Source organism: Rattus norvegicus, chromosome 7, assembly GCF_036323735.1.
Source record: "Rattus norvegicus strain BN/NHsdMcwi chromosome 7, GRCr8, whole genome shotgun sequence".
NCBI lineage: Eukaryota > Metazoa > Chordata > Mammalia > Rodentia > Muridae > Rattus > Rattus norvegicus.
In genome coordinates this window covers 113,327,583-113,339,768 of record NC_086025.1, presented here as the reverse complement: position 1 = coordinate 113,339,768, position 12,186 = coordinate 113,327,583, and the positions used below count along the sequence as shown (strand labels likewise).

General features: G+C 48.1%; 1 protein-coding gene across 4 annotated transcripts in view; it reads right to left on the bottom strand.

Moving 5' to 3' along the window:
• Positions 1–6,462: 6,462 nt before the first annotated feature.
• The window catches only part of Apobec3 (apolipoprotein B mRNA editing enzyme catalytic subunit 3), a 19,111-nt gene continuing 13,387 nt past the window's right edge, over positions 6,463–12,186 (bottom strand). For 2 of the 4 annotated variants that reach the window (XM_063263614.1, XM_063263615.1), the window contains exons 5-7: positions 8,897–9,059; positions 7,816–8,077; positions 6,480–7,568 (exon numbers count right to left, since the gene is read on the bottom strand). In XM_063263614.1, coding sequence (XP_063119684.1) covers positions 7,252–7,568; positions 7,816–8,077; positions 8,897–9,059 — 742 coding nt within the window. In that variant the 3' untranslated portion in view covers positions 6,480–7,251. Of the gene's footprint in view, positions 7,569–7,815; positions 8,078–8,896; positions 9,060–12,186 lie in introns of all 4 variants that reach the window. The other 2 variants (NM_001033703.2, XM_008765715.4) reach the window with 2 other exon arrangements.

Genomic DNA, 12,186 nt, shown 5'->3' with positions numbered 1-12,186 from the left:
TGGAAGCTGCTGCAGGGAAATGCTTATGGGGTAAATCTAGTGTCTTGTCACCTATAGATGGCAGCAAGGACCTAGGTGATGTGCACCCAAGTCTTGAGTGTCTGAGTAGGTGTTGGAACAAACATATATGAAATCACTGTTCTTAACCTTCCTAATGCTGCAACCCTTTAATACAGTTCCTCATGTGATGCTGACCCCCAACCATAAAATTATTTTGTCACTACCTCATAGCTGTAATTTTGCTACTGTTGCGAATTGTAATGCAAATATTTGATTTTTGACTGACTCATCAAGGGATTGTGACCCACAGGTTGAGAACCATGGCTCTAAAGGAACAGGAATCTCAAGGTGACCAACCAGCTACTACATTAGCAAGCCACCTCCACAAGGCTCTGCACCACTCAGGGCTCACCATCAGTTCCCACCTTTGACAGATGAGAGTCATCACCCTAAGTAGCTTCGAGGCAGCTTTGAGAGGGGATATCTATGCTGGGCTCTTGCATTGCCTCTCCCCTGCTTGTCTTCCTGCCCTGCCCCAGTGACTGTGTCATTGGGCAGATGCTTTGGTGAGGACTGAGGCTGGCATCACCCACAGTCAATAGATGGAGGGACAATGAGCCCATCTCCCTCATGTTTCCTGGGAGTCCTCTGTGGTACTTGCTCCTTAAGAGCACAAATTTAAGGGGCTGGAGAGATGGCTCAGTGGTTAGAGCACTGACTGCTCTTCCAGAGGTCCTGAGTTCAATTCCCAGCAACCACATGGTGGCTCACAACCATCTGTAATGGGATCAGATGCCCTCTTCTGGTGTGTCTGAAGACAGTGACAGTGTATTCACATACATAAGATAAATAATCTTCAAAAAAAATCACAACCTTAAGAGAAATTTATGTAAACCTGCGGTCTCAGTGTTGGGGAGACTGAAGCAAGAGGCAGCCAAGACGAGATGTTATGTGAAGAAAACCAACCTGGTCTATATAGTGAGACTCTGTTTGTTTTAAGAATAAATAAAGAGCTCTTTCCCTCTTGCTCCTGCTCCTTACCCTCTCTGCCATTCCCCTCTTCCCTCTCTCTCTCCAAGTGCTCATGGCCAGCTTCTACCCTGTCTCTCTGCCTTTCTCTGTCTCTACTACCCCCTCAACTCCCCTCCCAGTGCCCTAAATAAACTCTATTCTCTACCAAAAAAGGATAAACATACATGAAAGAAAGAAATCTTAAAAAAAAAATAGAGTATTTTCCAGCAATCTGGAAGTAGAGGCTGCAGTTGTCTATAAGTTTATGCTAACCTGATGTACATAGGGAATAGCAGTCAGTCGGGACGATGTAGACCCTGTCTCAAAGGTCAAACAAGAAGCCGAGTGCGGTGCCCACCCATGCTTGTTATAACTGCAATCTTGGATGCAGAAGAATCAAGAAGCTCAAAGTCACCCCTGGCTCCTGTCCTGGAACCCTGGGGTGGGCTCCATGTCAGAGATCTGCCTGCCTCTGCCTCCCGAGTGCTGGGATCAAAGGCGTGTGCCACCACTTCCTGGCCCAAGCTATGTAGGGACTTTGAGAATTGCCTGGGTTATGTGAGACTTTTTATCAAAAAATGAAAAATAAGAGAAAACTGAAGAAGATAAAATTTAGAGGGTTAGGGCATCTTTCACATTAAATCCACTCAAGTTTCCCACTACCATAGAGACTCCCAGGCTATTAGCCCTCTGCAGAAACAGCAGGTCCAAGAGTGTTTTCCAGCTGGGTGGCCACACTCAGTCGTCCATATTACTAAAAACAAGGCATACTTCCATATTCCTATCAGCACTCACGGGTACCGAGTGGAGGGGAAAGGGGAAGCTGTCTTCACACACAAGCTTCTAGAGCCTCCACATCCCTGTGTTGGGACTGGTACTGGATGCTCTGGCCTGCCTGTGTCATCCCGTGGGCAGCAGGCCATGTTCCCATGTCTGTGTCCTTTTGGCACACTCCAGGTACTGCGTCTGTGGGAGGGAGTCTATTCCAAGTGCAGTCTGAGCTGATAGCCAAAGGGGAAAGGAAGTGTCAGCATGTGGGGCATGTATCCCTGGGAGACATTCTTCTAGTCACTAAACATGACGCAGCTGCTCCTTCTGGGAGTAGTCAGATGACTGGTAAAGACTGTGATACAACGTGCTGATTGGTTTTTGTCAACTTGACACAAGCTTCGGTTATCTAGAAGGAGGGGACCTCAACTGCGGACATACTCCCTCACCCCCATCAGAACGGCCTGTGAGCATGCCTACAGACCATGAGGAGTTTTCTTGGTTAATGATTGACATGTGAGGGCTCCGCCCACTGTGGGCGGTGCCTCCACTGAGCAGGTGTTCCTGGAGTGAATTAGAAAGCAGACGAGCAAGCCATGGGGAGCAAACCAGTAAGCAGTCTTCCGAGGCCTCTGCTTTCAGTTTCAGCCTTGACTTCCTTCCCTTCTTTGACGGACTGTGATTGGGATGTATAAACCACATCAACCCTTTCCTCCCAAATTGCTTTTCGTCACGTTGTTTATCACAGTGATAGAAAAACCAAGACTCGTTCTTCCTCCTCCCTCTCCCCAGGCTCTCAGACCCCTAGGAATCTACACTGTCAGAGCCAGAGCTCCTGGCTGAAGAAAGCTGCCTGGCCTTGGCTGACTGCATACGGATCTGACTGAGTCCCCTGGACTGTTTGAGCTGCTGGACTTGTGTCTTAGTCAGGGTTTTTATTCCTGCACATAACATCATGACCAAGAAGCAAGCTGGGGAGAAAAGGGTTTATTCAGCTTACACTTCCACATTGCTGTTCATCACCAAGGGAAGTCAGGACAGGAACTCAAGCAGGTCAGGAGGCAGGAGCTGATGCAGAGGCCATGGAGGGATGCTACTCACTGGCTTGCTTCCCCTGGCTTGCTCAGCTTGCTCTCTTATAGAACCCAAGACTACCAGGCCAGGATTGGCACCACCCACAAGGGGCTGGGTCCTCCCCCGCTTGATCACTAATTGAGAAAATACCTTACAGCAGGTCTCATGGAGGCATTTCCTCAAGGGAGGCTCCTTTCTCTGTGACAAGTCCAGCTTGTGTCAAGTGGACACACAAAACCAGCCAGTACAGCTTTAGAATCTGAGGTTTCCTGCCTATTAAGCAAACATCTGGCTGCTGATGGTGGGCTTAGTTCTGGTTCTGCCCGGAATCTTGAGGATTGAAGAAAACATCTTAAGATGTAGCTCAGTTGGTAAAGTACTTGCCTAGCGTGCACAGAGCCCTGAGTTTAGCCCCCAACACCCCAGAAAATGGCATGGTGGTATCTACCTGTGATCCTAGGCACCAGAGACACAGAGGCAGGGAGGTCTGGAGTACAAGGCCATCTTTAATACCTAGTGGGTTTGAAGTAGTGTACGATACATAAGACCTTGACTTGGGAGGAAAAACCATTCTTCAGGCCAGGTGTGGTGGTGTGCACTTTTAATCCCAGCACTGGGAAGGCAGAGGCAGGTAGATCTCTAAGGTCCAGGCCAGCTTGGTCTACAGAGCAAGTTCCAGGACAGCCAGGGCTTGACTGGTCAGTTTTGACTGCCTAATTCAAACAAACATCTCGCTTTGCTGGAGTCTTGTGCCTGCTTGGGTTGCTTTGGATTTCTGGACTCTAACAGTGCAATGTTTGTACACCACAACCACACAAATACTTTAGATCTCATCGACCAAATAGGCCCAAAGTCTGTCCAACTCTACGATCTAAGTGTTCTTTACATTTAGTGTGATACCCTGAGTCCCTTTCTTCTTGTGCTGTGTGCATTACTTACTGTGACCTATTCCCTCCTTACCTCCCTTCATTCTGAGGAGTGTTGATGGGACAGTCAACATCCAGTGTCCAGATGTGGGTGGTGTGGGCAGAACATCCTATGCGACAGCTCTGCTGTCAACCCCAACTGATCACTAGTCTTGGGGTCCCTCCTGGCCTTGACCGTTCCCCAGTCCAGTCCTCCATCTTTCCTAGGGATTCAGGGAGCCACTCCACAGCTTCAAATGCTTAATTAAACCAACCGTTGACACCTTTCTAAAAAAAGATTTATTATATATAAGTACACTGTAGCTGTCTTCAGACACACCAGAAGAGGGCATCAGATCCCATTGCAGATGGTTGTAAGCCACCATGTGGTTGCTGGGATTTGAACTCAGGTCCTCTGGAAGAGCAGTCGGTGCTCCTAACCACTGAGCCATCTCCCCACCCCTTAACATCTTATTTGTATTAATTAGCTGGAGTTTCTGCTCGTTACTTTGGCTAAGATCCCTGAACAAAACTATTCTGAGATTTTTTTTTTCCTTTTCAACCCATGCCATGTAGGGGCACGTGAGGTTAACCTTTGTTAGATTAGGAGTCACCTAGGAGACACTGCTGGGCAGTGTGAGTGTGAGGGCTAAACTGAGGATCTGTCCTCCAGATGGAACTGATTTTGCTGGCATGCAAAATGCCAACCACGACAGTCTCACGGGGGCTTGCGTCAAGATTCCAGCAACCTCTAGGCAAATCAGTGTCAGATTTGGATTACCCGTAAGGAAGCTGAGTCATTTTGAGAGGCTGTGACGGTGAAGGCTAAGTGTCGATGGAGACCCCTGTGTTCTATGCACGCCAGGAGCATGCACTGCCACAAAAGAAAGCAGGCGTGGGGTGGACTTGTCCCAAGAGGTGTTACAGGTACTGTAGATGACAGAGCTGGAGAGGTGAGCCATCAGCCCCTGGTGGCAGGCACAGAGCTGTAGGCTGTGGCGTTTGCCCTGCTGGGTTTTGATCTGGCTTTGATAAAACTTTCCTTGTTTTATTCCATTCCCCACTTTCAGAGTGGGGGTGTTTGCTCCATGACACCATGTAACAGAAGCGTGTAACTTGTATGATTTTCTGGTTTGTTCCTGTTTTTGTTGTTGTTTACAGAAGCTTAGTGTTAAGCACTTGCCTTGAGTCTCAAAAGAGACTTTGAGATTTTGAATTATGGCGAACTGTTAAGATTTTATGCTGGGCAGTGATGGTCCACGCCAGGGATGCACAAAGAGAAACCTGCCTTGAAAAAAAGCCCCACCCACCCCCCCCCCCGCAAGAAAAAGTTTTAGGGACCAGGTCCGGGAAGGTGGCTTAGCAGTGAGGACCACTGGCTGCTCCTTCAGAAGACGTAGGCACCATTCCCAGCGCCCACACTGTTGCTCATGCTGATATGTAAATCAAATCCTTCTCTGGGCTCTGTGAGCATCGGGCACACATGGTGCGCAGGTATATATGCAGGTAAAACATCCAAACACATAAAAGTAAAAATACCAATGAAGCAAAAAAGATTTTTGGGTACCTTACAAATGAACTGAATGCATTTTGTGTTACAAAATGGCCATAAACCTTTGAGGGTCAAGATGGAATATTCTATTGAAGGGCAACAAGAGGAAGACTTTTTTTTCGGAGCTGGGGACCGAACCCAGGGCCTTGCGCTTCCTAGGTAAGCGCTCTACCACTGAGTTAAATCCCCAACCCAAGACTTTTCAAAGATGGTTCACACTGTGAGTCTGACTGGACTTGGAGTCACCGAGGAGACACGCCTTTGGATATGTCTAGCAGTGTTTCCAGAGAGATGCGTGCCATCTTCTGTGGTGTGTGTGTATGTAGGCCAGAGGTCAGTGTCAATGTCACGTGCACTCCTCAATCAAACACCATTTCTTTTTCTTTGAGACAGACTCCATATGTAGAGGGAACTGGGCTGGAACCCAAGGGATATATATATATATATATATATATATATATATATATATATATATGTGTGTGTGTGTGTGTGTGTGTGTGTGTGTGTGTGTGTGTGTGTTATATTATATATAATATATAAATTATTATTGCATATATGTATATATGCATACTATATGTGTGTATATATACATATGTATGGGGTGCCCACAGAGTCCAGGAGAGGGCACCAGGTACCCTGGAGCTAGAATTAGAGCAACTGTGAGCTGCGGAAGATAGGGGCTGGGATCTGAACTCCCATCTTCAGGGGCAGCCGGCCTGCTCACCTGTGAGCCATCTCGCCAGCTCCCTTCCTTGCCGTTCACACTCTGATGGCTGAGGGGGCCTGGTTGTCCACTTTATTAGAAAAGAACTCAGGGGCTGGAGACATGGCTCAGCGGTTAAGAGCACTGACTGCTTTTCCAGAGGTTCTGAGTTCAATTCCCAGGGACCACATGGTGGCTCACAACCATCTATAAATGAGATCTGATGCCCTCTTCTGGTGTGTCGGCGGATGTACTCATACGTGTTAAATAATTAATATTTTAAAAAGAAAGAAGAAAAGAAAAAAAGAAAAGAACTCAGGTTTTGGGATTTTAAAACTGTTCTTTTGTTTGTTTGTTTGTTTGTTTTTGGTTTTTTGATGACTAGCCCAGGATGACCTCAAACATGTGGCAATCCTCCTCCCTCAAACACACATGACGAACCGATCACGTAAAACTTAATCTCTTCTTTCTTTTATTTCTCCCATTTATTTATTTATTCATTCATATTATTTTTTAGACAGGGTCCCTCTGTGTAGTTCTGGCTGTCCTAGAGCCCACTATGTAGGCCAGACTGGCCTCAAGCTCAGGGAGATCCTCCTGCCTTTGCCTGCGATTAGAGGCATGCTGTGTCACCATGCCCGGCCCAACTGAAAATTTTCAAGTACAAAATAAAGCACCTATTGATGGAAAAATAAAAAAGATAAAAAGAAGACACTGGCAGGTGGATTTCACAGTTTAAGGCCAGTTGGTCTAGTATTGCGTTCCAGCGTGGCAAGCTACACGGTGAGACCCTGTCTTCAAACCAAAGCAAGACGACAACAAAACAGAAAGGAAAACAAAGAAATAGACTTGGGGTTGGGGGGGGGTCACCAAAAGATTTTCTTGAACCTCTTCTTGCTGTTCAAGGCAACGGGGGTCCAAGGTGCAGATTTTCAAAGTTATTCACCAAATCTTACAGGCCCCAGGACTGTTGGGAAAGAAATACGGGCGCGCCAATGGGTATGAGGAAGTGAGGCAACAGGGAGGTTCTAGTTAAGAACGGGGACAGAGGGGCTGGGGATTTAGCTCAGTGGTAGAGCGCTTGCCTAGAAAGCGCAAGGCCCTGGGTTCGGTCCCCAGCTCCGAAAAAAAGAAAAAAGAAAAAAAAAAAAAAAAGAACGGGGACAGAGAGGTGTGACGAGTGCATGGCCGAGAGAAGACAGGACTGGGAGGCCCTGGTGCAAGAGAACAAAAGATGTCTAGAGATGAGGGGCTGGGCCCAAGGAAGGGTGAAGGGAGGGACACCCAAGGAACATGGGAAGGGGAGCCTGGGCCTGCAGCAAGAAGCCTGTGCCCAGGACTGAGAGTTCTGCTGCAGTGGGCAGGGCCTGTAATGGGGCAGGGTTTGCTGAAGGGGCGGGGTCTGGACTAGGAGGCGGGGCCTGCAGCAATGTGGTTCTCACCTCCTTGATCCTCCGGAGCCGCCTTTGTATGCGCCAGCTGTTTTTCTCCAGTTCATTCCATGGCCTAAAGGGCCTTTGCGGGTTCACAAAGTTTGTCCAGCAGTCAGCAAACTCTGAGATGAAAAAAGAGGGTACCCTGTGAGTCCCCAGGCCGTGCGAGGCCTTCCCCTACTACCTTCCCTTCTCGGGGTACTACTCTCTTCGTAGAATCTGCCCAGTCTGGTGGGGGCGTATCTTTGGCCTCAACGGAGCCAAAGCATCCTTCCTTCCTGTCCAGCTTCTTCCCTATCCTCCTGGCCATGGCTTGTCCTATTGAAGCTGGAAAACCTTTGCCTACTGGTGGCCGTGGTCCTTTCTTACGAGGGAGGTCCATGACGTCCACGTGGATCCCTGATCGCCACAGAGTACACAGCCCCTTCTGGAACTTCTTCCTCCAGTAGAAATACAGGCGGGAGGTATAGATCCGCAGAATTAGGTCTGGGTGATCCTTTTTGAATGCAGCGAGTTGCCGGGCACAGTTTGGGCAGGGGCTCCAGGTGAGGTAGCAGGTAATTCGCACTTGGCTCAGCTCCATGGACCGCATCTTCTCAAGGAAGAGGATTTCTACATGCTGTTCACCTTTCTGAGGGGAGTCCAGGCAAAGAGATGTTGGAAGTCAGAAGCCAGACAGCATGAGACTGGGGTGAGCTTGGAGACCTATCTTGTGAATTTCCTAATGTCTTGTCCAGCACAGGGAGAACCCCTTTCTGTCTAAGATTCTTTTTTTTTTCCCGGAGCTGGGGATCGAACCCAGGGCCTTGCGCTTCCTAGGCAAGCGCTCTACCACTGAGCTAAATCCCCAACCCCCGAGAACCCCTTTCTGTATCCAACCATTAACTCCACATCCCCAAAGCACCACAGCCTTTTCTAAATTGGACAAAAATCCCAGAGGTGCCCAGAGAAAAGGGGTTAGCAAACAGATGGTACTTTCATATCATGGGCCCCAGTGCTGTGACCTCACTTCAGGATGCTGACCCTGAAACTCATTATGGAAACCAAGCTGGCTCCGAACTCTGGAGAGCTGGGATCAAAGGGGCATGCCACTAAGGTGGGGAAGAGTTTTTCCAAGATGTTTTAACCGAAGAGCAGTTTAGTGAAAAAGAAGGATGGGCAGCAAGGGAGACAGCCATGAAGAGGCCACTGTGTGCAGTTCATTGTCTCCTCTAAGGCAGACTGGGGAGGATGATCCAATATGGACTCCCCATGTGTGGCAGGAAGCATGTGCTATGCAAGGGAACAACCTTAAAAGATCCAGGGAAAGCAGGAAAGACTGAGCCCCAGTGTGTTGAGTAAGAGAGAGGAACTGAAGGTTGGGAGCCCTCGTGGTATTCATGATGTATTGGAGGGGCAGGGGGAAGTACCTGGCTGCCTCTTGATCTAGCTCTGACAATCAATCTGGTACCTTGTATAGCAGGTAGCCTTTGAGTGGCTCTTGGCCATTGGCCCGCTCCAGTTGGTAGCACAGATAGGACTTCCTGCGATAGTAGCGATTCTGGACTGGCTTGACCCGGTGGCTGTTGTTAAATTGCAAGTAAAATACATCTTCCCTTAGCAGATTCATTCGGCTATTGTAAAAGAAACAAAAAGATAAACAAAGGTGAGAAAATGTAACCTCTGGACTCAGCCTGCTCTTAAGCCAACTCTGGGCCAATGTGGGGTTGGCAGTGGGTGGTCCAGGTGTATCAGGGACTTCTCCCTACCACCCTGCATACTTCCTGCCTGGGCCATTTAGGATGGACGGTCATGCTGAACTACTCTAGAAAACATTTTACATTTATGTATCTAGTTATTAACTTTGTGTGTGAGCAGTGTGCATAAATCTCACAGCATGCATGGGGAGGTCCCTGGAGATCGTTCTGGTACTTTCTCTCAATCCTGGGACTCCAGGCCATCTGATGGGGCCTGGCCAGAGCTACTCTTGTGTGGAGCAAACATGTTCGCACAGACAGCTCAGCTCTCAGGGATGAGTAACCCAGTCTCAACAGACTCTTCTGTCAAATAGTGAGCTAGGCCTCTTGTATTTCAACCAGGAAGAGAAATGAGAGACAGAAAATAGTCCCCTTTCCCTTCTGGGCTATGCAGTTGGGCCGCCTTGTCCCAGGTCTTTTGGTCCCACCAAGGAGTCACTTTGGCCAAGAACCATCATTTCTCTTCGTGGTTGAAATCCAGGAGGCCCAGCTCATCCTGGTTAATCTGTATTTCCTACAGATCTCTCTCCTGTTCTTTCCCAGATCGGTGACTGTGGCATGCTGGGAAACACTCCCCTCCTCCTTATCCCCCAACTCCTGATCTCAGAGTGTGGAGTCGATGGCAGGGGCAGCTTGTCTAGAGGGAATCTATGCCTGTTTCCAGGAGTCAGTCTTCCTAACTCTGGCTTCCTTTTTCCTGCCTCTCCTCTGTGAAGTGTTTCTGCAGTGAGCCCCTAATCCTGTGATCTCTGCTGGAAAGCCCACCTTCCATTGATCATCTTCTCCTTTTCTGTGTGTATGTGGCATGTTTGATACATGAATGTGTGCATGTACACCCATGTGTGCCCATGTGGAGGCCAGAGCCGGCCAGACACTGGGTATCTTATGGCCTGAACCGGAAGCTCCTCATGTAGTCTATGCTGGCAGACGAGTGGGTTCCTGGATCTATCCATCTTCAATACCCAGGGCTGGGCTATAAACACACGCAGCTCTGCCCAACTTTTCCTACATAGGTACTGGTATTCGAAGTCAGGTCTTCACGCTTGCAGAGCAAATACTCACACCTCCCAAGCCATCTTCCTCATCCCCGCCCTCTCTAAGTGTCCAGGAATCTTGTTTTTGGCTTTCCTGCTTCTCTATCAAGATTCAAATCAATAAAAAGTCACCACATGTTGGGACTAGAGGGCCATCTGAAGGATTCCAGTGGTTAAGAGCACTTGCTGCTCCTGCAAAGGACCCAGCTTTGGGTGCCAGCAACCACATGGTGGCTAGCAGCCATCTAACTCCAGTTGCAAGGTATCTGATAGCTTTTCCTTCTGCCCTCTATGGGTAGTGCATGCTGGTGCACTTGCATAAGTGCAGGCAAGGCATCTATACATACAAAATTAAAACAAAACAAAACAAAACAAACTCACCACATGTAAAGTTTGGTGAGATTCTTTTTTTTAAATATTTATTCATTTATTATATATAAGGACACTGTCACTGTCTTCAGACACACCAGAAGAGGGAATCAGATCTCATTACAAATGTTTGTGAGCCACCATGTGGTTGCTGGGATTTGAAATCAGGACCTCTGGAAGAGCAGTCAGTGCTCTAACCACTGGCTCATCTCTCCAATCCATTTGGTGAGATTCTTAAAGTCCTAAGAAGGACAGAGTACCTTGTAGTCACTTTTTTGTCTCAACTCTTTTAACTTATCTCTCAAAAGGAAAAATGGGCCTGCTGAAGGGAAAGTAATTGGATACATGTCAAACCTAGGAGCACAACCAGGCAGATAAGGGCTGATTCCCAAGACTACAGGCACAGGTGTGTGTGTGTGTGTGTGTGTGTGTGTGTGTGTGTGTGTGTGTGTGTGTGTGTGTAGGTGTGTAGGTGGGGTGGGACAAAGAACACCCCTTTGTTTGTTCTGTAAGGAGGTTTGTTGAAGGGACATGTCCCTCCCTAGCTCACAGTGTGAAAGAGGCCAAACCATCTGGGCCCCGACCAAAAAGCCAGTCTCTGGTCCAGCCTGCACCCCTGCCCTGTCTGGTTCTCCAGGAGAACGTAGCCCCATGTTTTCAGGGAGGAACACACACCTTCATATGCAAAAGAACAAGAGCAGGTTAATGTCTAAGGGTTTTGAGCCCCCACACTTCCCCCTTCCTGCCTAAGTTAAGTCCATTGTCCTAGATCAATGAAATGGCTTTCCTTTCTTTTCAAAAAGATTTTAGTTTTCATGTTTAATGATGGAGGGGCTGGGTGGGGGAAGGTGGGTATGTGTACGTGTGTGCGGGTGCCCAGAGAGGTCACAAGAGGCTGTCGAACTGAGACTGGAGTGCCACACCCACTCCAGTGGAGTCTGTGTGACAGGAAGCCTGCCCATTTGTTAAGCTTTGAAAGGAGTCGCTCCGCCTGGTGTCTTCCTCTTATCTACAGGACTTTCCTGACTGACACTCGGGAGGCAACTTCCAATCCAGTAGAGGTAACCAGGGATAAGGAAGGTAAGAGGAGGACGTGGGAGATTCGGGTTCAGACCTTAGGATAACAAAATTTTAATGAAACTTTTGAAAAGATAGAGCATATGCCCTTTCTCTCCCATTTTGTGCAAAAACATAAAAAAAGATGAATTTTGGGAGGGGGATGAGAATACGTACCCTAATTGGCTACAGTGTGGATTCATTCCCTCACACAGGAACCAAGTTCCATCCAGTAGGTGCTTTCGATGAGATCTGGGACTTTTCTGTGTCATCTCCAAATTATGATTATTTAGGATATTTAAAAAATAATTCTCAGAGGTTTGAAGGGTATGAGCCCACTGGTTATGCCCCGGTTAGGAGGTGGTTCACACCAGGATGGGTCGAGCCTGTTTGGATCCACAAAGACCCAAACAAAGGATTTATTACTGCACATCCAGATCTGTTTTGTCTAGCAGCGGCCGCTAACATGGTACTGCCTCGAAAACCGAAAGCGCAAGTAAGTTCACCGCTCGCTGCAGTGGCCTGTGTGGCGTATCCTTTTGCTA